The sequence below is a fragment of the Eupeodes corollae genome, chromosome 3 (genome assembly GCF_945859685.1).
Source record: "Eupeodes corollae chromosome 3, idEupCoro1.1, whole genome shotgun sequence".
NCBI lineage: Eukaryota > Metazoa > Arthropoda > Insecta > Diptera > Syrphidae > Eupeodes > Eupeodes corollae.
Genome location: NC_079149.1, coordinates 113,010,957 through 113,036,219, shown reverse-complemented (window position 1 = coordinate 113,036,219; position 25,263 = coordinate 113,010,957). Strand labels below are relative to the sequence as shown.

General features: G+C 29.2%; 1 protein-coding gene across 11 annotated transcripts in view; it reads left to right on the top strand.

Annotated features, from left to right (window-relative positions):
• The window catches only part of LOC129952345 (dual 3',5'-cyclic-AMP and -GMP phosphodiesterase 11-like), a 170,565-nt gene that overhangs the window by 102,499 nt on the left and 42,803 nt on the right, over positions 1–25,263 (top strand). For 7 of the 11 annotated variants that reach the window (XM_056064894.1, XM_056064888.1, XM_056064886.1 and 4 more), the window contains one exon: positions 24,192–24,417. In XM_056064894.1, the coding sequence (XP_055920869.1) occupies positions 24,239–24,417 (179 nt within the window). In that variant the 5' untranslated portion in view covers positions 24,192–24,238. Of the gene's footprint in view, positions 1–13,094; positions 13,554–24,191; positions 24,418–25,263 lie in introns of all 11 variants that reach the window. The other 4 variants (XM_056064892.1, XM_056064891.1, XM_056064890.1 and 1 more) reach the window with 1 other exon arrangement.

Genomic DNA, 25,263 nt, shown 5'->3' with positions numbered 1-25,263 from the left:
AATGAAAGTAAAACAAGTTTTTTGAGTATTTTGCTTTCCACAACTAATTTTAAACAAAAAAGCAACATAAATTAATTGTATCGTTACATTTTCAAATCCCTGTTTTATGCCTGGACTCACAGTGTCAAGTTAGCACTATATAAACCCTTTTTTAAACAAATGAAAGTAAAACAAATTTTTGGAATATTCTTCTGTCCATAAATAATTTTAAACAAAAAAGCTACAATTAATTGCATCGTTACATTTTCGAATATCCTTGTCTTATGCCTGGACTCACGGTGTCCATAACTAATTTACAACAAATAATTATATAGTAATTGCGTACTTAGTTTTAACAAAGTCCAAAAGTGTATTGTATAGCTTACTTGATATCAACCTAGCGCTACATACCTTAGTTTTGTTTTGTTTTAAAATAGTCGCCACAATTAACTGCTTACTCTTTTTTTTAATTTCGAAAAATGTAGTGCTAACTTGACAGCCGTAATGTCATCAAAAATCAAATGGGGTGGCGCAACAGTCCGTTGTGAACCAGGGCCTAGTGACTTACAACTCTCAACCATTCCTGTGCGAGTACTGTTGTCAGGAATGGAAGGGACCTACAATTTAAGGCCGAATCCGAACGGCTAATTTGAGAAAGCACTTTTTCATGACAAGAATTACTCTTGAAGAAATTGTCAATTCCTCGCAAGAGGCAGTACCCGCGAAAATTAATTTTTTAAATTAAGGTGGCACAGGCAGGGATTGAACCCAAGCCCCTTGCATGACAGTAATGTCATGTTTGATTAAAATCTCCAGTTCGAAATTTTGTACAAATGAAATATTTGCAACATAGTTTCTTTAAGTCTCAACTTAAAATTTAATTTCTTTAATATCTCTGTGAAAATTTCTTAAGCTCCACTTTTTCATGTTTGAAATTCTTGGAATGAAAGTTTGACATATCACTTATAACCGTCATTTTCAAATTTTGTACTATTGTTAAATTTCTAAAATGTACAGTATCGAAAAAAGCTTGATTATGGTTCAATGAGTCATCAACAATTTTTCTTATTTCTTGAATACTCTAAGGATTTGTAGTAATTTATTAGAAATTTAAAATGTGTGTCTTTAATTTTAGCGTTAAAGGTAATAAGAGGTTGAAAATTATTCATGTCAATTAGATGAAGTTTCAGAATTAAACTTGAAATTAAATTCGCGTTATAAGAAAATATCTGCTCTAAAAGAATTCTTTTTTTGATTAATGTTTTCAGTATTTTTTGTGTTGCAGAAGTTCAATCTCTCAAAATCCTCTGGGAATAGATTTCAACTTCAAAAATATACACAGTTATCGCATCCAACTCAAATTGTTTTCTTTTCGCTTCAATTACCTTTTACTCCACCTTAATCAAAAATTCAAACATTCATATCGTTTAATGTGCATCGTCAAGAATTTTTTTTAATCTTCACTCTGTGATGCAAGAAATGTAAAAAAAAAAAAACTAAAGAACGAAAATCCTAGTAAATTTATGAAAATGCATACAATTTTCCATATTATCTTCTTCTCTTAGTTACCCCTGCTCTTCTCTTTTTGCAGAATTTCAAAGGATAAAAATGATTTTTATTACATAGTTACAGTTACAAAAAAAAGAAGAATCAAAAAGCTAATCGCCCATTGCTCGGTCTTTCTTGGGAATTCAAAATGAAAACTACTACGAGGACGAATACCTATTTAAGAAAAATACAAATAAAATTCAAGGATCATGTTTGGAATGATTCCAATTTATTATTAGTTTTTTTGAATGGGTTTTTGTTTGGAACATTTTATTGTGTTTGTTATGTATTTTCGCTATCTAAAGGTAGATAGAATTTTTGAATTTTTGAGTTACTTTGAGGATAATAGCATTTGACGGATTTCATATTTTTTTTAAAAAGCTTATCATATTTTTTTTAAAAAGCTTATTTATAGGTCTTAAAAAATGAAGGATTTTTATGTAAGACAAAAACAACAAAAACAATGAAAATGTTAAAACAGGAAAAAGTAAATACAAATTTAGTGGAATTTCGGCGTTAAAGTCCTTGTGTTATCTCATTTGGAAAATTTAAATTACTTAATTCCTGGAACCTACAGATTACATTTGTCAAACAATTTATAAATATAATTTTTGCTATTTTCAAATTAAGGGTTTGGACATTTGAAATAATTGAGTTTATCCAAGGGAGAAACTTAGATAATTTTGTCAAGGTATTCGATTAAAATCAAGTACATGAATAATTCGGCGTGGGTTTAAGGATTGAAGGTGTTTTAAATTGAATCAATTTTCTATAAAATAATAAGCGAGGAAGGTCGGCTAAAAATTCATATCGAAAATATGTTATAATATATATAAAAATAGTGTTTATCATTAAGTTTCACACATGAATAACATTAAGCAAGCCAACTGAATCACAAAGCCAAAAGCGCTTAAGATAGAAAACGTCAAGTGTAGAATTTTTGATGTATACAACGAGTATGAACGGTTTGCCAATAGAAATGAAAGTAATGAACCAAACCAGGCCAGGGACGAATTTCCACCCACTTAACTAAACAATGTTAAAAAGTGTCACCCCAATCACACCATTTTCATTTTTCACGACCCCATTTCACCCCATCATCGTAGCCTTATAGTTTTGTAATGGTTGAATTTTCTTGGAATTCGATAAAAAAGACAACGAAAAAAACACAAAATCAAAACTTGCCAAAAGCTAAATGTAAGTATATAAACTTTATCCGACTGCTATTTTGTCGATACTTCCGTATACAAAATTTTATTCAGGGATAAAGATTATGTTGTTAGTTTGTTCTCTTAAACGATTTTTACTTACTCAAAAAAGAGACATTCTATGCCATCTGTTTTATACCTTATGTCCTTGAAGATGAACATTGACATGGTTTTAATTAGCTAAGCGTGCTGCAGCAGAAAGCCTCGTGACTTTTAAAAAATACAATAAAGTAAATTCATTTAAGTATAAGTGCTTAATCTATCTTATTGTTTGTGTGTGTGGGTTTTTTTTTGTACTTTTAGTGGTGTAATTCATTTTACATAAGGATTTCGTGCCTTGAGCGAGATTGTGGTTCTGCTAGTGCACGTGCAACGTTGCGTCACATCATTGTTGTCGTGAGTAACCAAACACAAAAATAAGATACAAGCTGTCTTTTAAATGATAGAAAAGCTATTTTGGTAATGTCTTTTTTTTTAAAGAGATCGCGAAGGTGACGGAAAGAAACGAAGTGTCTAGCCAGAAAAAATATCATGCCAAAATTTACATTTTATTTTAATTTATACATGTTCAAAAATGACGTAGATGTTGATACAATTTGAAGATAAAGTTTTGAAAGGCAAATCTTCCTCACCCTATAATTACCGACGATTGCACTTACGAGTACGTCCCTTACTTCCAAGGACATGGAAACGCTGATTAATTATAAGGTCAAAAAATATCTTGAAGATCGAAAGCTTCTTATTGACTGACATTACGGCTTTCGCAGCAATAGGTCCAATGGTGATCTCATGGTTCATCCCACCGAACTGTGGAGTAAATCTTTACAGCAATTTGGAGAAAGTAAGATTATTGTACTTTATATTTCAAAAGCATTTGATAGGGTTTGGCCTCAGGCTCTTTATTAAAAAATTCGTGCTTTCGGAGTTAATGAATGAATGACCTGCATTTGATTAGTATTTACATTTCGGATTGTTTAATACACATCGTATCGGATGAGTTCAAGTCTGAAAACCATAAATAAATGCTATTATACACATTTTTAACAATGTCTGCAACTTCTAATCAAATACATTGTTTCGCTTACTCTTCGCTTTTGATATTCGTTTTCAGAACCACATCCCTTTTTGGAGGATGTGGAACTGCAACGACAAAATATGATAATCTCATTTAATTCCGATCTAAACAGCATTGTACAATGGGGAATAAAAATAAAACGCTGTCTTGTATCGGTAAAGTCATTGCATTGAGGTGATAGAAAATCTCAATATTCTCGGTATATGTACCTCCAACCGCCTCTTGTGGAACGCGTATATGTACGCAAAGTCCCCAAAGTCAAAGCTTGAGTATAACTCCCATATCTGGGATGGTGCTCCTGCAACTTATTTAAGCCTCTTGGACATTGCTGAACGGAGAGCTTTTAGATTGGTTGTGATAATACCATAAGATCAGATCATTTACGTCGCTCGAACATCGTCGTAGAGTTTCTTGTCTCACCCTCTTTTACCGTTATTTTAACGGTCTATGCTCTAGAGAAATAGCCAGCTGCATTTCTCTCCAATAACAGTTCAACCGCGTAATACTCACTCTTCTAGGAATGCTCATCAATATATCCTTCAGCCCAACTCCGGTGGGTCGTACTGTCAAGTACTAAAATTCGTTCTTTAGCCGTACTACGCGAATGTGGAATTCATTACCACACTGTCTTTCCCAGTCGTTGCAATATTCAGGCATTCAAAACCAATGTGCACTGACACCTTTTTTCAACCCCTTTCTTCCTTTCCTAGTGTTTACACTGTGTCTTTACATAATAAGGATACTAATATCCCTTTGAGTGTGACCTTATTATACAAAAAAAGTGTTACTTACTTATTTCGGAGATATTATTTTTTTTACAATAACAATAACTTTTTTTACGAACAAATTAAATTAAATTAAAAAGTACAGTAAGTGTACATTTTTTGTTTGTTTTTAGATAGAATACTTATTTTTGAATTATAACACGTTTGATAACAAAAATTGCAAAAAAAACTTTTACAATTAGAGTTAATCCATGCAATGATTTATAAATTGAAATTTATTGACTTAAACAATCAATACAAAATTATGGTTTTAGAGCTTACTTCTTTTATTACAATTCACAATTTGAAGTTGAGAACAAAATGAAAATCTTGATAATTAAAAATAAAACATTCAAACAATATAAAAATCTGAAAAAATGTGTTCATCTCTTAAAAATTCCGAATAAATTACACTACAAATTGCAGTTTTTAACTCTTTTTATAGCAAGATTAAACTGTCGCATAATTTATCTCTAAATTTCCAAATCCAAATCGAAAAATTATCCGTACCTCCCGAATTACGAATACGTATATCACATTTTCCCTTAAAACTAAAACTGTGTGAAACCCCGGTCAAAGTTGTTATTTTTGATGACTTAAATGACGAAGTTTTAGGAGAAGTTGGAATAAGGAAAGTTTTTGCATAAATAATAATTATCATATCGCAGTGAGTTTTCATTTCATTTATATTTTAATTTCGATGAAAGCTTAAACATGCAATTTATTATGTGCTACACTTCTTAATTTTAAGCGAGAATTTTTTGAATATAAACTAAAAGTTAAATTGAGAAGAAACTTAAAATATTTGTGTTTAATTGTTCTAAGAATTTAACACTCATTTTTATCTTGATTTTATGAATAATTTTTGAATTATTTAAGTTGACAATAAAAAAAAAAATAAAAAAAAAAACAGAATAAGGGAAACCCCATTTGTTCTATCTCTGATGAGTATCCGTGCTGGAAGAGTTAATTTATAAATCTTATTTAAAATGCATTTCTTGTATCAGTAAAAAACCCGGTTTTGAATTTGTTCAGAGAAAAACAATAAAATAAAATAAAATAAAAATATTGTAGACAGTAAAACTTCAAAAGAAAATCTTGACCTAGACTCCTACATACCCTAGGAGACAATATCCTTATAAAATATTTGTCAATGTATGTATACGAGCATTCTTTGTGCATGTTCATGTATTTGTGTTATTTTTTTGTCTTGTTTTTTGAAATATGTATAAATTTCAAGGATTCAATCGTCTGAAGGAGAAACAGAATATGTACAACAATTTGATGGTTACACATCTGCACTCTGAAGTTTTTATTTTGTTTTTCTGTAACAATGACAATGAATATCTGAATAAGACAATTATTGGAAAAAATATTCTGTACATAATGTATATGCGTATGTAAGTATATCTATGGACTTGGAAATGGAAAAATGTTATATCTTTTGTTGGAAAATAAATTTTTTTGTTAAATGCTTTTAACTTTTTTCTAAGGTTTTAGCTTCGATTTTATAAAATGCTTTTTTTTGCAATAAAATAATTTAAAGTCTTGAAGATTTTATTTTTTTAATCAAATTTGTAAGTGAAGTCTTAAAGTCCTTGATATTGACATCATACTGTCTGTTTTTGCACCAACAGATGGAAAAAAATAAAAAAGGAAGACAAAACAAAATATCTTATTCCTGTGTTTCAGAAAGTAGAAGAATTTTTAAATAAAATCATAAATACACCACATTCCAAAATTTACACCAGGTTTTAGCAGAATCCTAAAAAGAGCTTTGCAAATGATAGATAGAATGAACTATAACCGAAACTTCTCTATCGAAATAGTCAGTTCCAATTCACTTTTCAAACAATTCTGTTTTATACTTTAAATTAAAGAATTGAAATAAGTTTACTTTTGAAATTAATGTTGGACGTATCGTAAAGTTGAGATATTCTTTTTACAATAGCACATCAAGAATGTGAAATACTTTACCCAATTTTGATGTTGATATTCTTTTAATGTTGATATTAAAAATTTTAAGGCCAATGTAGCCGGTATCTTTTTATAAATTCTTCAATACTTTTCTAATGCAAGAAATGTGTTTAATGTCTTGACATTTCAAGCATTTTAATAACGCTTTTAATGTAAATTATAGAAAAACACAGCACTCCGATAGCTGTTAGTTTAAAATTCATAAAACTAGAGAAATGTACAATGAAAAAATGTAATTTTATTGTTTAGCAATGTTTGAACACTTTTCAACCTATCTGATGCATTTCTCTAATACTTAAGATCATAGTTGTCAAATATCGAGTTTCCAAGCAGAGATTTTAAAACTTTAGTTTGTGAACGTACGTTTTCACTAATTATTCAACCGTCATTATTAATTTATTCAGTAACCTCAAAATGTTCATCATGTCAAAGTACATGAAAGAGCAACGCCTGGAAAAAATGTCTACTGAAATTCGAAGTCACTGAATGGGTCTTTAAGAGCGTTAACATTAATTGCCGGTCGTAATTCTCGTTCTAATAGACAAGCATATTTGTTGTGCGATGTTTGCGTGTCAGTGAGACAACGGGATTGATGGAATCGGTTCCGTTCAGGTGCCCATAGAAAAAGATCTAAATCATTTGATTTTACTGCGTTTTCAAGAATTAGGCATCTACGAGTATCAGACCACGTTAGGACATATGTTACGCAAGAATCATGGCTTACACCCTAAACGTTTAAAACTTGAGCATAACTTAAAGTGCTGCAGCAACTTATTTAAACCTCTAAGACAGTATTGATTGGTGATAATACCATCTTTTTATCATACGAGGCTTGAACTTCGTTGTAAAGTTTTATGTCTAATCCTTTTTTGCCGTTATTTTAACGGTTTTTGCTCTAGAAAAATAGCCATCTTCCTTCCTACCTTAAACAGTTCAACCGTAATAGTTGACCCTAGAGCCAAACTTCGGTCGTCATATTAGGTACAGAGATAAGTTCTTTAGTCGTACTACGCGAATGTGTTATGGTTTACCACATAATGTCTTTTCCAGTCATTACAAGTTGTCCAAAAGTCCAGTTCGTATTGAAAAGCCATTACCTTATTTTCTTCAGTGCTGTTCTAATGTTATCACACAAATTAACTATTTTATTATTCTCCCTATTGACAGCTATCAAATTTAATTTTTCACTAGTTTATCAGCATTTTTGTATCATATATGAACTGACAGTTGTCAAACTGTCTTTTTTTCAGGCTAATAACAAATGGTCTACTTTCTTATTTTAAATCTGTCAGCTTTCAAATTGTACCACACAAGTGGTATCAAATTCGAATTTTTCGATATCGGTCAATATTTCGAATTTAATCATTGATGTCGTCAATTTGACGTAAGAAAGCAAATAATTGTAGATAATTCTTTTTAAAAATTAATAATTTCCTATATTAATCTAAGATGATGAAAATTTTGTTTAAAAAAGTTCGTGAAAAGTATATTGTTTGCTTAAGCAAATTCTGTGGTGAAAATTACTTTAAAGAACGTATGAACTCAAAAAAAAAAAAATGGTACAGGTGACAGGATTTCCCGCTATATTTATCAAGAAAAAGTGGTTTTTAGATTTTTATCAGGGGGATTTTCCAGAAAATCCTGTTAAATTTTGCCAGGCGATTTTTCGAAGAATTCCTGGTAAAATACACCAGTTTTTTGGTAGAATATACCTGCAATATTTTTTTCCTGGTAAAAATGTGGTAGTAGAATATACCACGAATATTTTTTTCGGGTAAAAGTGTACTAGAATTCTGGTAAAACATATAATATATATAACATGATTTTTTTCCTGGTAAAAATGTACCAGAATTCTGGTAGAATATACCCAGATTTTTTTAAATTTAAATGTTGCTAAATTCTGGTAGAATATTAAGCTCTTCCCGGCAAATTATGGTAAGCCCCTTATGAAATTATTATTAAAGGCGCATTAGATATAGGTTATATATATAATAATAAGAAAACATTCACATCAAAATCGTCTCTTAGATGTCCAAGAAATAAGGATTTTTCTCTAAAATAAATTATCGGAAGCACCATATAGTTTACGATTATTTGGCGGTAAGAGCTTGATAGGTATGATTTACTTAAATTTGATGTTGAAATGCTCCAGAACACTGGTTTATATATACTAGACAATAAAATTCCTGTTCTTATTTACCAGAAAAAAAAGATAATTTTTAAATTCCAATTTTTCTGGTAATAAGTACCAGAAGACTGTTTTTATCTACCAGAAAAAAAATGTACCAGACACAAAAGTTCCTGGTTTTATTAACATAAAAAAACTAATTTTTGATATCCCAGTATTTTTGGTAATATGTACTAAAAGACTGGTTTTATCTACTATCATGTACTAAAAGACTGGTTTTATCTACCAGGACAAAATATAACAGAAAATAAATGTCCTGGTTCTATTTACCAGATTCCAGATAATCTTCATTTTATCAGGAAAAATACTTTCTACTTTCTGGTACCATTTACCAGAAAATTGTCTCTCAAAAATTTTACTAGGAAACCATATTTCTAGTAAATAAAACCAGGTTTCTTTTTACCAAGAAGTAAGGAGTTATTTACCACGAAATCTGGAGTATTTTACCACATTTTTCCTGTTTTTTTTCTACCAGGAAATCTGGTTAAAAAAAATGTCCCATGGTACTTGTTAGATTCTACCAGATATCTGATTTTTTTTATTTTTACCATGAAATCTGGAGTTATTTATCACGAAATCTGAATATTGTACCAGTTTTTTGGATGGTATTTTCTACCAGATTTTGCCTACCAGTAAAATTTGGTGAGTGTGTGTGTGATTAAGTAGGTTTTAAAAACTAGACTTCCTTTGCTACTTTTGGATTGTTTTTTTTTTTTTAGAACTTTTCGAAATAAAACCTCTTTCAAAATGTTAGCTTTTTAAATAGGAATTTAGAGGTTACTCATTGCGTTTTTCTATTTTCCACACAAATAAATTGGTAAGATTTGAATTTTTTGCATCTTCGTTTCTAAACTTAGAAAATTTAGATCATAAAAGAAGTAATTTCCATGGAAATTATTGCAAAAATGATAAAAAGTAATAATACCAATTTATAACTTTAAAATTTAAATCAATTTTGACACTTACTGTTTTTAAAAATCATTCATACATAATTTTAAAAATAAGCTTCTAAGAAATTAAATAAAAACTGACATGATGTTTAAAAATCACTTTGAACATGAAGGCAATTAAGTGTAAGCCTCTTTCAAAAATGTTCATGAATGTTCAACATTTTTAAAGTTAAAAACATCCAACTCTTCGTTCTATTTTTGATCATTTTATGATCCCAAGTGGTTAAAACTCTCTTTTTTTCTAATATTTGTTGTCTGTTTGGTCACTGAATATTAATGTAGTTATTTACAAAACTAAATCTGACTTCTTATAGCCATATTATACGTATAAAAATAAGTACGTGTTGTCTAGTTTTTAAGCTTCTAATCTGTGCGATATTCTGTATGCCTGTTCTGGTTTGATTTTTTCTCTCTAAAAACCGCTTAAACTGGGTCACGTATAAAGTTTATCTCCATAAATATTATTTCTAACAAAAATACACACTAAAAAGAAAAACAACAGAATAAAAATCATCCCTTCACATTCTATACCAGCAAAAACTTGTCATAATAAATTCATATTTTTTATTTCACTATAAAATAAAAAAAAACACACTTTAATCGTAATAATATTATGATGTGAACTTTTTCACTTGCAAGTATAGTAACACAAAATAAAAATGACAGCTACTTCTCCTGAATATCAATTAATAAATAAAAAAAGATTTTTAGTGTATCAACAATCTCTATATATATTCTACCTTACCTACCCTCTCTCTATCTTATGCAATTCATCGTAAAAGTTGATTTTATACGAAAAAAAAATATAATAATAAATAAAATTATTATCTGATAAAGTATCTGTTGACAAACAAACAATTTAAATATTATTGTATTTATTTGATGAATGTACTACATATGGATACCTACCTATAAATTTATCAAGAACAACAATATTTTCATCTGATTTTATTTAATTTATTTATTTTTGTTTACAAATAAAATGTTTTGTATGTCATTTCAATTTAACTTTAGAAGCCATATTTCCTCTTCATTCATTTATCTATCTAAAATTGTTAAGCAATAGAATTAAATATTCGTGTAGAATAAAATTATTAACAACTGCGTATTTGTTTTATTGGTTTTTTTGTGTGTTTTTTATTTAAAATTTTCACTCACTCAGTCGTTGTTATTTCTTCATTTCTTTGGCCAAAAATCAATAAAAATAAAATAATTTTGAATTAAGGCACCATTAAATTATAGACTCACTAAAATTTCAATTTCAATCAACTTTAATTGCTAGTAAATTATTTTGCAACAATTTAATTTATATTGTTTCTTTATTGTTATCAACATTTTTGTGGGTAAACATTTTAAATCATTTATTGTCAAAAATTTAATTTCATATTTTTACAGCACTCATTATTATTGTTGTCACGTTTATAAGTTTTACTTATTGGCATTATTCACGCATATGATAGAAATGTGTTATAAATAAAATTTTTGTTATTATAAATATGAGTTTTAGGCTGTAGCGATTAAAAACCCAACTTGTTTTACCCTAGGTCAGGGTTTCCCTCCATCGTCACGTGTTATAGTTGCCTAATTTTAAACCACATATGAACATTAATAAAACAGTGATGGTTTTAATGTTCGTATAATAAAAGTTATCACATTTTTTAGGGGCCCAAAGACTATTGAAAATTACAAACACAGGGTTTTCCAATAAGAGGTTTAAGTTTGATGTTTAAAAAAAAAACAAGTTTTTCAAGAGAAATCAATACGTATTTATTTTACTGTGCCATTATGTGGCCGGCCACCACCACAACTGTTTCTGCACCATAGCTACCTAATTTGCAATAAGTGGCCTCACAGAAATTAGTCCACATATGTGTTAAACTGCAAGGTATTGATAACAAACTGTCATCATTCCTCCAAAAACTAAAATGATCAGGAAACTTTTTTGTTGATTTGTGGTTGATTATGTGGTTCTTTTGTCGTATCGTCTTGATAAAAATAATCTTTGTCTAAATAAATTTCTTCCACTTCTGGCTATGAGAAACTGTAATTAAATACAGTTCGGTAGCTCAATTTAATAGTAGTAAAACCATCAGGCTCATTTTGGAAAAAAAAACAAGTAATGTCCAATCAAAAAAATCGCACCAAATTCTGACACGTTAAGGATTTATAGACTTTTGAAAAATTACTTTTTATCTTTCCGAGCCCTAAATGCATGAATTTTGCTTCTTATGGTAGCCAGTAACATGAAATTAGTCCTTATCTCTGCAGATAGCATGCCGATAAAATCCGGATCATTTTGATTTCATTTTCATTTCAAGGATTGTATTAACTGAACTTTAAGACCCTAAAAAACTAACTCCGAAATAAAAATACGGGCTAGTGTCATTTTTGACAACCTTAGTTCTAAAGATTTACGAGAAATCGAGACACTTTTCAGTGCAATTTCAATTTTTCACAGGTGTTCAAAATTTTTCATCAGATTTAACTACATATTTCCATTCAAAAAGGTGGCGAAAAATTACTTTAATTTTTCTAGCTGAAAATTATTCAACACTTTTCCTATTGAATTTTGTACAATTTTAAAGCATTGTTAAAGTGTGACTAATTCCAATTTTTAGTAATGGCAAGATTTTTACTTATCGAATGTCAATTTATGACAGCTACCCCAAAAGCGACCTATTCAAAACCTCTTACTGAAAAAAAGTCTACTGAACTCTTTAATTATTATTTATATTAAAAACGACTTATTTTGAAGCAGAACCTTGCCGTTTTCAATATATCAAACAATACTTTGTCATACTATTTGAAAAAAAAACGGAAACTGAAGGTTTTTATATTGACATCTACATTAATAGGAAATCCTCTGTTAGAAGCTTAAGGTATTGACTAAGTATGTATTTGAGCTGAGCTGAGTTGTTGTTGTTCTGCGAGTTTTGTCTGGATAAGTTTTTACTCAAATGACAAACGCAGCCTTCTTTATAACGACGTTTTGAAAAAGTGACCAAATACACCGTCAAAATAAATCAGAATCATATCAGAAAAAAAAACTCCAGACTTATAATTTCAAGGCCTTCATTATTACGAACTCCAGCAATGAATCAAACAAAAAAAAAAGAATTCCAGGGAAGATACAATTTGTCCAAAAAACACGCAAATATAATTTTCTTCTATTTAAAGACACCTATAAATCATTTTCCACAATAAAAATAAATAAATGAAAAAAGAAAAACCAAACTAAATTTAAAAGAAAATAAATGTCAAGTAGCCATAATTTAAAATAGATAAACAGACAACAGATAGCGCGGTGCACACACAGAAGAAAAACCCACAGTGATTAATTTCATTTGAAAAACAAAATTACAAAATAAAAAATACTAGAAAATGGTTTTCTCCTTCTCATTATAGAAAACTTACTATTCAAATTAGAAAAATGGAAATGCCATAGAATAAAAACAAAAATAATAAAAAGAACTTCATCTAAATGGAAATTGTCATTATAAAAATACTACACAACATATCGGTTGATATTTATTTCAAATCAATATACTCTCATATCAAGACCTCACCTCTATAACAAGTGTTCAATAAGAAATTAAAAAAATCTCACACTTCTTCAGTGTAATAATAATTTAATTTGTTTGTTTGTTTTCAATGAAAGTGAACTGTTTCCATCGAGATTTTAATAGTTATTCAAAAGTTGCATTATTAAGTAGACTACAAAAAGTTGCAAGTGAAAATTTACTAAGACGGAGGGTTTAACAATTGCTGCATTGCTGGCGGGCCCCATGGGCCAGGCTGCAAGTATGTGCCGATTTCGTGGATGTCGCTACAAAAAGAACAAATCCAACAACAAAAACAGATCAGGTACGGCATTGTTATTGTGTTGTTTTTGTTTCTTAATTTTTTCTTGAGAAGTTTTTTATTGTTGATGTTTTTTTTTAAAGTTTTGTTTTTTTTTTAAATTTTGTTTTTATTTTATTACATTTGGAAAAGTGTTTTATGTTCAGAAAATTTTATCAATTTTTGTATTAAAACTTCGGAAATATCATAAGAGATGTAAACTTAAAAAAACAACATACAATACAAGAAGCTAAAGGGTGCCTTAACGCAACATTTAGATTTGTCACCATTTACAACACAAGATTTGACAGCCCTAGGAAACAAACTTATTTAACAATAAACGATTTAGAGTCCTTGAAAATAAAGCTTTTTCTAGTCCGTTGAAATTTTTTAAGTGGGCAACCTATATGTATAAAAAGACATTGAAAAAGTTAAATTAACCTCACACTTAGGTCATTTAATGTTTATTGTTATAATTAAATAGTAACGTTAATAATTCTTATAAATATTAAACATACTTAATATGATTTGTCAATGAAGGAAGATTTATAAAAGAAAGTCTTTGTGATTAAGGCGGTAATATATGAAAATCATGAAAGTACGGAAGTGATCTTAGACAGGAACAAAAACATTTTGTGTGAATGGCTTGTACGGCTTAGTAAGGTGACCATTCTGTACAATCATATACCAGAACTGGTCTGTATATAATAAAACAAAAGTAATTTTAAAACATGGATCACGGAAATCACTAGACGAATTTTGTATGATCAAAACCAAATCATTTATAAATAAAACAAATAGAATGGGACCATGATGGCTACTCCGAGAGACACCAGAATTCACAAGTTCACAAGATCCAGTTTATGAAAGAGTCATTAAAACCTTGCTATGCTAGTTTTAAAAGTAATGTTTTATGACAAAATTTGTCATCGTCGGTTTAAGGAACTTTTTCGTGTACTGGCAGATAAAAGGAAACACCGAGTTATTTAGAAACGTTTTAAAAAGAACTTATAACGGGTGTGCTTAGTATGCAGCACATTTATTTAAAATGGATGGTGGTACACCACTGTTCGAGACCAGAACTAAAACATTCGTCAACTTGTATGAAGCTATTAAAAACAGTATCTTAACTTATAACGAAAGTGATAGAATTTAAGTGGGTGAAATTGAAAACAGTGGCAGCTGTGTTAGGAAAACTAAGAGTATTATATTCTACAAAAGCAACTTTGAAGTAGTTTGAAAACATGTTTGCAATTATCCTCGGCTCTATCTATTGTTGTCGAATCAGTCATTGATTTCGAAAGATTTTAATTGAATTTTCCGATTGTAGTCATTATAAGAGATGTTAGAGTAGTCAGTGAAAAGTTGTTTTATTATAATGATATACTTTTAACAAACATAAAATATTTGTATTGCCTACAAATTTGTTTTTAGTCTCGGTCTTATTTAGTAAAGGCGAAGAGAGACGATACTATTTATTATTTTGGACCGAAATTTGCCAAGTCTCTCGCCAGGTCTTGTCCGACTTTTCCGGTCTTATATAATGTTTTCCAATAAAATTTTTAATTTGTTAATAAAACGAACATTTTAATAGCAAATTTTTCACTATTTTTTAGTGAATTTCAAAACTTGCATTACTCTTTTGGAGCAAGTTTGTAGAGATGGCGTATTTTTTACTTGTCAAGTGTCAAACAAATTACAACTTTAAAAGTTACAGCTGCGTAAATAAGTGGCTATTCAAAATTAATCTTTTTTTTGGAAAATCCAAACCAAAACTCGTCTCGTGGCGAACCCAATTTGTTATTGGTTTTCATTAATGGAACGAAAAATTCAATACAATTTTTAAAAAATATGATTTATCGTCATTGTTATAACCTCCTATAAAAATAAGTCCAAGGCCATAAAATCAATTACCTTATGTAATGGAAGTTTAAACAATATTACATCAAACCAAATATCTTATATAAGAGTATTACTCAAGTCATAAATCTAAAAATACTTTCCACATGATTATTTAAAAGAAAAAAGGAAAAAAACAAAAACTCTTCAGTCAGAAAACGTTATTTGCAATAAAATTTCTCGCACTTTTCCTATATTATATGAATGTTGGATGTACTTAAGTATGATAGCTATATGTAGTTACCATGATACCAATCAAGCTTTATAAGTGGCCACTTAAGGTTACAAACAATCTATTATTCTTCCATTAGGTACCCACCTACCTACCATTCCTACTTTATACCGCTTTTTTAGAAAATTCATTATTTTTTTTTTGCAAACCTCCCCTTCCTCCATAGCATTTCATCACCAGAATTACATATAAATGATATGTACTCGTTTTTTACTTAGAATGCGATTCAAAAATTTCACAAAAAATGATGAAAATAAAAATAGGTTTATACGTTTCTAGTGCAAAAGCATTCAAACAATGCAGAAAATGACGTTATATGGTTTTAAACTCTTATAACGCGTCATAAATTTTAACTTACATAATGTGTAGTTTGTCTTTTTGGTTGTGTTTCCAAAGAATTGATACATAGGGTGTTTTTTATTTTAACTTAAAAAATACGATGCATTTTGAAGAATATAATAGTTATAAAATTACTTTTTAAATAAAACTTTTAGTAGTTTATAGTTAAACATTAACTCTTAATAAAAAAAAAAGGTTTTTCCATTGTAGTTCTTTGTTGTCTCTGTTTCAAGGAAATGCGTACATTAATATAGCTTTTCATTATAAACTGTTTTTTCAATAAAAATGTTTAATTTTGAATAGCTCGCTGTTTTGACAGCTGTCACTTTTAAAACTGTTTCTTTTTACATTTGACACGAACAAAATAGACCACTATGAAAAATCAAATGATAAATATTTTAACAACGTTTTGTAATTAATAAAATGCACTATCAAAATGGTGAAAATATTGCAGTCAAAAGTCGTAAAATTAAAGAACTTTTTGGTCTTCGTTGAAGCACCTTTTTTTCAGTAAAAGTAAACCTGTAAGTAAACAAATCTGAGCTTGTGGGACCGTTTAGTGTGCTTCATTCATGAATCACTGACAGTAGAGGTGCTGCAGCTTGTAGTGTTAACAATAACTCAGATTTATCAATTCTTCGATAACGTTTGGACTTAAGCATTTTACAAACTGCATTAGACCATATTTTTTGTACGGACTGAAGTCTTAATCCTGTTGAAATTCAGTTACACTATCATCCAATTTTTTTCTTCAAAAATAAATTTTTAGCGATGAAGTCCGATTTCACTTTTGAATTGCCACATTTGGAACTTGAAAAACCCAAGACTAATTTTTAAAAAACCTCTTCATAAAAATGGCGATGGTACAACTATTACGGAGAATCATTCATGTTTTTTTACTGACAGAATTGAAAGACGTTGATAAAGACTACGAATATTTTCAACACAAAAGCAACAGAATTTTAGAAGAACAAATTTCTGGCCGTGATATTTCTTAAAGAAATGATCAAAATTTAAAAACTTTTCGACTTTTGTATTTGAGACCACGTAAAAATGAAGTCTTTATCCCTCTTCACAATTGATTCAAGACCATTAACATAGATTTCGTGAAATAATCGAGGACATACAACCGCGAACAAGTGAATTGGTCACGGGAATTTTCATGAAAATTATGTTCCAACGATAACCGTGGTGACTATTTGATTAATTAAATTTTCCATTGTTTATACAATATTGTCCCTTCTACAAATAATACATCTATTTTTTCTTTTAAAACACACTTTTTTTTTGTTTATTTTTTATGCATCCTCTTTTTTTATTTATACCAAAATCAAACTTCTTATTGGAAACCCATGTACTTTGGTGCATTCTATGAACCTACTGAAAGAATTATTCTGAAGAAAATAGATATTTTTGAAAGAAATTTCAATAATGTTTGATTTTCCAAAACACATATTTAAATTTTTCTTAAGAAAAACATTTAACCACTACTGTTTTAAGCTTGTAGCTAAATTTTAAGAGCCTATGTATATTGAAATTGAATCGCACCTAAAATTTTAGTCTGCATTTCATTTGACAATTCTAAATTTCAAATTAACTCAATTTGAACCATGGAAAGATACAAAATCGAGCAACGCGTTGAAGTTTTTTTCGGGCTTATTTTGAAAAATAGGCGTTCAATTCAAAATGCGTACCGTGCACTTCGAGATTTGTTTGGGTCAATTTAACTGTCCAAATATGCGGCTGAAGAGCCTATCAACCTTAACCTTGCACTCTCGTCGTTGATGAACATTATGCTTAAATACTTGCATTTACACGCTTGCAAAGTGCAATTGACTTGACCATTTCAATCGCCGTGGTCAAAGGTCAACAATTTTCGAACAAAATCATCTTCAGTGATGAGGCACATTTACACTTCAGTGGATTCGTCAATTATCGGAGTTTCCGCATTTGGATGAATGATAATCCCAGAATGATTGTCGAAAAACAAATGCATACACAAAGACTGACCGTTTAGTGCGGTTTAAGGGCTGACAGCATCATCTATTTACTTTTTCTAAAATTAGACCGGTCAGGCAGTTACTGTTAATGGTGTTCGCTGTAGTGAGAGATAGCAAATTTTGTATGGTCTGAATTGGAAGATGTGGATGTAAACCATAAGTGGTTTCAACATGGCGGTGCAACTTACTACACAACTAACGAAATAATGGTTCTTTTGCGCGACAAATGCAATGGACGTTTTATCTTACCTGGTGATGATGTCAATTGGTAGCCAAAATCATGTGATTTGACACCGTTGTACTTCTTTTTTTGAGTTATTTGAAATTAAATACGTACGAATCTAAGCCAGCAACAATTCACGATATTTTTTTCCATACATTTATATAGCACCATACAAAAATTACATAATAAATATATATAACAGTAATTTCTTAAATAATTTGTGTTTTATTCAAAATCAACATCGGACCTTAAAATGCCCCCACCCTTTTTCTATAATAATTAGAATTGTGCATAAAATATCCCTTAATTTTGAATTTGAAACCAACGGACCTATGTTTATGTTCAAAAAATTCCATAATTCAATTAGTTATAAAGTATTAATTATTTAATAAATGCTCAAAATTTTGAGGTTTTGGGGGAACAAATTTTTAGCTTTTAAGAAACTGATAACTTTTAAAAAAGAAGGATGATAGACTACTTTTCTACTCAAAATAATTAGTGTGACATACAAAACCAGTAATATTCTTACAATTGTTTCAATTTCGATCGGTTCTTAGAAATACTAATTTTTAAAAATTCCATTGTTTATAGAAAAACATATTAAACTAATTAACATTTAATTTCGATAAAAACTTTCCATATTTATTTAAGAAGTTTTTCAACCAAATTGGAAATAATTTTAAAAAAAAACTTAAAAATTATTCTACCCTTAAGCTATTTAGTTTCATTTTTGTAAATTGATAACATGTCCTTAAATGCATTTCCATAGATTCAAAAATGTTTGTCAAGGACAATTTTGATGATGCTAAAAAAGGAAACCATTATAAAAGAGCTAACATCCATAAAATATACAAAATGCATTTGAAACTTCCTTAGTTTGAGTTGCATTATATTATTTCTATTAAAATAATAAAAGAAGAAAAATGCAAGAAATATAAAATTTTAAAGAAAGATTGTAAAGTGAATAAGATACAACTTTTATCACTTCCCGTTTTGCATCTAAAGTAAAGAGAAATTTCCCATCAGTGTATATAGTTCTTCAGGACATCATCAGCACCGAGCAAAAGAGTTTTTCAACTTAAGTATCAGGAGCATAGAAGAAGTTTCCTGTTTCTTAGCTTTTATTTCGCTTTTTTCTTACTTTATTTCTCCAACATCCTCCATTAGCCATTAGGGAGCATCAGGGTGGTGTGCTAAGTGATTTTTAGAAAATAAATCGACTCTATATATCGGCACTTTGCATCGGAAACACTTGAATTTTGATGAATCGAATTTGTTTCAAAGTTTTTTTTTATTTATGCTCGCGTTTAATATAGTCTTATCGAAAATCGAGATAGACTATAAAGATTTCAAGAGCTGTGTATGTACTAACGGATGCTTGCAGAGTTAAACGACTACGTGTCTATCGATAAAATTAAGTAAAAAAAATTGAGAACTTAAGATGCGTCAGTATCTCGAAACCATGATGATGTTCTTTGTTATTCAGTTTGTTGTTTGGTATTTTGTTTAAAATAAAATACCCAAGTTCGGAGAATATCGTTTAAACATATACTTTTTTGGTCTCTCTTTATAGATTCATCTTAGGGGTAAAAGTTTTAAAGATAAAGTATAGCATCACAAGTGCTGTGCAACAATATATTATAGTTTCAATATTAAACTTATGTTTTTATAAAAGAATCATTTAGTTTCGATACAAAAATAAAATGCCGACAAAATTTTTTATTCGAGAAAAAAATCATTATACAGTTTCAAGACTTTGTGTGGATTTGGTGCATTAACCGCATTGATCTAAGAATTTTTCTGATGATTTAATTTTATTTTAAGGACAAAGACATCACTGGTACATGGTGATTGATTTCATTTGAAAATCTGGCGTATCTAGTTTTTAAGTAATGTAATCGTATGACTACGTAAATCTAATGCAAACATTTGTCAGGAATTTGTTAACAAGAAATAATGACTCTGTGAATGTATGATTTTTAAAAATCCTAATTATTCATTACAGGTATTTATTTCCCTACTGAAAATGTTTGTCGTATTTCGCTTTTGGATTCTTTGGAAATTTGTTTTTGTTTGTTTTTCAATATTTATACAGCACAGATCTCTGATGTAGCCACATTTTTAAATAATTTCTCATGATGATTGGGGCTCAAAAAAGACTTACATATGCAGGTATTAGGTGGTGCAAAATTTATTTTAATGTCATAACCAACAAGATCAGTTCTTTTTTTTAAATAGCAGACTTCTATATTTATTGATATTTAAAGCGCATATTTATGTCAGAAAGCTTTAGCACTTAAAGCACAAAAAAATGTGTGCTGTTGTTTTTGGTATTTTTTTTTTTAAATGTTGAATGCTTCAAACCTTAATTTCGAAGTTTAGAACTATATTCAATGGCTTAGATAGTAACACACTTTTTCCACTTATCTACCATCTTTATGTCATTTTCAATTCAAATCTCGAGTTTGTAATTTTTAATTAAAATCTCGAATGACACTTGCCTATATATAAAATTGGATAAGTAATTTTGTGCAGCCTTGTACATTGTTCAGTAAGTTTCCTGGAACTTTGAATTTAAATATGTTCTTTAAAATGCACTCCATTTTACGTTTATAAAACTTCTTTTTAACACAATATTTTGTGTTGAAAGTAAACTGAAAATCATAAATAATTTATTTATTACCAAACAGATGTGCAAAAGTACAAATTTTAATTTCTGTATTCTTAAGTTAATGTTTTCCTATATATTGAACATTGGGGACGTATGTAGATGGTTTTCAAAAGCTTCCCTCGAAAATATTAATATAGGGAACAAAATTCCAAGAAAATTTGGCTGTGAAGGAAATTCTATTCCAGGAAGATTCATCTTATCAGAAAATATTGCGAGGGGCTGAAATATTTCGAGGACGAAAAAAAGTCCATAGAAGATTCCCACAATAGAGCCCCATGCAAATTGTATTCATTTATTTACTTAGTTTATTTAATCTTTTGATTCTGATTATATTTTAACAGAATTAATTCTCAAGAATTTATGTAGGCATTATTGATTTGGATCATAGGCAAAAAGTTTAAAATTGAGAATTAAGCTATCTTGTATTTAAAATATCTCTATCTAAGATGATGCTAAGTCTGAGTTAAGTAGTTTAATAGTATCGTTCTTTTTAAAATGTTAAATGCCAGAACAGTACAAGATGACAAAAACAGATGTCCAAATAACATGCTATTTAAAATTAAACAACTTTTTAATAAAAGGTTTTAATAGAGTTGTCTGTGTTTATATGCGTTTTATGGACCTTTTTTAGTCGGTCATATCTCAAAAACCACCCGAGACATCGACTTCAAAAAAATTTCGTTTATAGAAAATAACATCAAAAAAATGCAGAAAAAACTGTCAGAAAACTTAAGTGGGTAAAATTTTGGTAGACCCCAAATTGGTATTAATTTGAAAAAAAATTATATTACCTCCAAAATAACAGTACGCATAAGAAAATAGCGTTTTTGACATTTCAATTTTTTAGAAGAATCTAAATTTCAGCTTTTTTTAATAAAAAAAAATAAAAAGCTAAAAAATACTGCTAAAAGTTTGTTTTGATTCGATTATCTCTAGAATAAATGAAGGTATTCAATTTAAAACTATTTAATTCCATGCAAAATCTTGTTCTTGGCTTTAGATAATGTTGTAAGAAAAATCCAATTGGTATTTATTATCTTTATTAATAAGTAATAAATATTTTCAAAAATGGTGCTAAAATTGATACAAATGTGTAAAACAAACTTATTTAACCATTTGCAAAAAATTGTTGTTAACTTTTAGGATTTTTTTTAGAAAAAAACCATTTAAAAACTTTTTTAACAAAACACACAAACCTACAAAATTAAAAAAAAAATTAATCTTAAATCAAGTTTTATGAAAATACAAATACAAATATTGGCTTTAAATTTGTGTATCTTACACAAAATGTTTATATCAATATATTGTTAAACTTTAAGAAAAATTGAAAGATTGGCTCGTATTGGAAGTTATCAGTGTTGGTCGCATCCCAGCGTCTTTTCTAAGTTTACTTTGTACACAGGGTGCTTATTTAGCAAAACTTTGAATGCAAAAAATGCGCTTCTGACAATTACAACGGTTTATGTCATTGTACAGCAATTAAAAGGGTTCGACATAAGTAATACGTAAAATTAACATTTTTTTACTGAAAGGAACTATGGCTCATCCTTTAAACCTTTTTTTCATGAAATGTTTCCTTCTCGGCTTATATCTTATATTTATGTATATGGATTATGGATAGACCTTTGGAAGTAGTCACGAATAATATTATAGCAAATTTATTTTCCCCTACACAAAACTCCTCAGCAACAAACCGCTTAGAGTGGTATTTTACAAGATATTAGTCCTTGAAGTGCAAAAACATGTCAAAATGATGCAAAAACCATAGAATTGGATATGTTTCCGATTTCCGGTCCCTAATGATAGTTTTTTTTGCGGTTATGACAACCAACACAAACAATCTAGATAACTTCTTAACACATACCTATAATTCATTAAATCATTTTTCACTATTGATTGAATTATTATATAATTTTTAAACACATTCAATGCCATTGACTGTAATAACCGCAAAATACATTAGCAAATAGCATAAATTAATAACACTTAATAAATAAGTATTTGATTTTAATTTAAGATATTTCATATTTCCGGAAATTACTTAACCAAACCAATAAATAATAATAAGAGTTCATCAGCTTTTTGCACAACCTTTTCAATGAGAACTTCTTTAAATCAATTTTGTTTTTATATAATCGATTAGCGAACTCATTGAAAATTATCTTTTTTTTCTATACACGTCAAAGCCACCGCAGCAGTTAATCATTTATTCAACTTAAACATTTGAGTTGGGAAGTTGTAACTTGGGAGCAATGAATGAATGAATTTTTATTTTATTGTTATTATGATATGATTTGTGGTGAATTTCGAAAGCAGGTTCATGACGATGCAATAATGGTTTATTATATCTTTCATCATTTTAAAACATATAATAAAAAACTCGTATTAACCAAAAAGATTGTTGTCGATTAAAAAGATTTCAATATCAATATTTTGAAATGATAAACATCAAATTGAAAACACGTTTTTCATATCAATTTCTTTTTATCATTTTTGAGAATCAGGAAGATAATTTGAAAAACTGCGTTGTAATGATTCGAAATTTTATAACTCATACTGGAATGGAAGCTTTTATTTATGCGACCATTATTGAATTAAATTGCCACCGTTAAATCTACCTATGTAAAAATTCGGAGGACACATTTGCCGAGTGTCAATGAATTAATAACACTTTTCTCCTAAAAAAACACAATCTTCCCTACAGAATATTTGATCTATTATGAACTGATAATTGATAAATTAGATCGTTCAACATTTGACCAAACTATTTATAAGAGTTTTGACGTTCAAAATGTACCAGACAGTTACAAATAACAAGAAAATATTAGTTTAAATGTCAGTATTTTTATCAACTATCAATTGATAATTTATACTTTCATAAATTGAATATTATGGTGAACATTATGTACACAAACCAAGTTCAGCTGTATTTCATACTTCTAAACTTTCAGAACCTCCAAACGGATAATTGTAGCTTCAGTAAAAAAAAACGATGGTACAAAATTTTTCAACAATTTTGGCGTTCAAAAACCATCTTACTTTTTGAAGCCTCAAAACTATCCCACTAATTTAGTGAGAGCTTTACAATTGTTTAGTTTTTGAACACATCAGTTTTAAAATTTTAAAACATTTCGATCAACTGATTTTTGAGTGTTTCAATTTATGGACCTCTATATTTTTAAAATGTATCATTGTTTAGAAGAAACACGACACATTTTTTTATAAATTACCAAACAATTCCTATTTTTTCTAAAATTACTTTTTAACTTAACAATCATTTTATTTTATGTCATTTCAGGATTGCATTTACGTAGTATAGAAGAGCCTCAGCAAACATCGAACAGGATGCCGTCTGAGCAGGGGGGCACAGGAATGGGACTCGATAATTTGGGATCTCGTCCCGGTGTCCCCCTGCAATTGCAAATGCTTCCGTCAACAAATCAACAATGTTATGATGCTGAATATGCGCGTATGGAAGCATGGATGGATGAGAATCAAGAATTTGTACAGGATTATTTTATAAGGTAAATTCATAAAAATTCCCAAAGCAAAATTGTATAAATAGAATAAAATTACCTCCACCAAGAAAAGAAGAACGTACTCAGATTATAAACTTTTATGAACTTTGTCTATATTTAAAAAGTTATAACGATGAATGATTCAACACCAGGAAATTACCTGCGATGTTGGTTAATTGTGCTAAAGAGGTTAAAACGTGATACAATAATTTTCTTTTTGATGTTTTTTTTAAACAAAACTTCAGTGAATGACCGAGGAAATGTTTTTAAAAAGTGAGAAATACGCAGGTTCATATAATATATCTACAACGTCTGGCCATTGTTTTGGTTGTTCTGTGAATGCTGAAGCTGATGTGGTAACGTTGTAGCATGGAAAAGGTTGTTGCCTTGGTTTTGCCTTTGCATGATGCTACCATAAAGCATCAGCTACAGCCTTTAGCATTGATTCTTTGTGCTGCTAAAATTGGATTGAAGTTTTTATTTTGCATCAATTCTCAAAGGTATATAATACTCGTGCACAGAGATTCAGTCTGATGTGAGATATCGCATCATTATTGTTGTAGGTTATGCACACAACACACGTATTATGTACCTTTTGGGGAAGCACAACAAGTGAACTCATTAAAAAACGGTATTTTTGGAATTCACAAAGAATTCTTTGTTGGGTGTTGTCAGAGAGTTCAGATAACTTACAAAGAAATGCATTTTAGGGTTTTATTACTTTCTCAAACATAAGGGCATAGGTGTCGCGTTAATAATGTTCAAGATTTTAATCAAATTCCAAAGAAGGGCCTTAGTCTTGTGTCAAAGCTTGGTGAACCGATTTGTGGTGTAAAGAGTTTTAATTAAAGC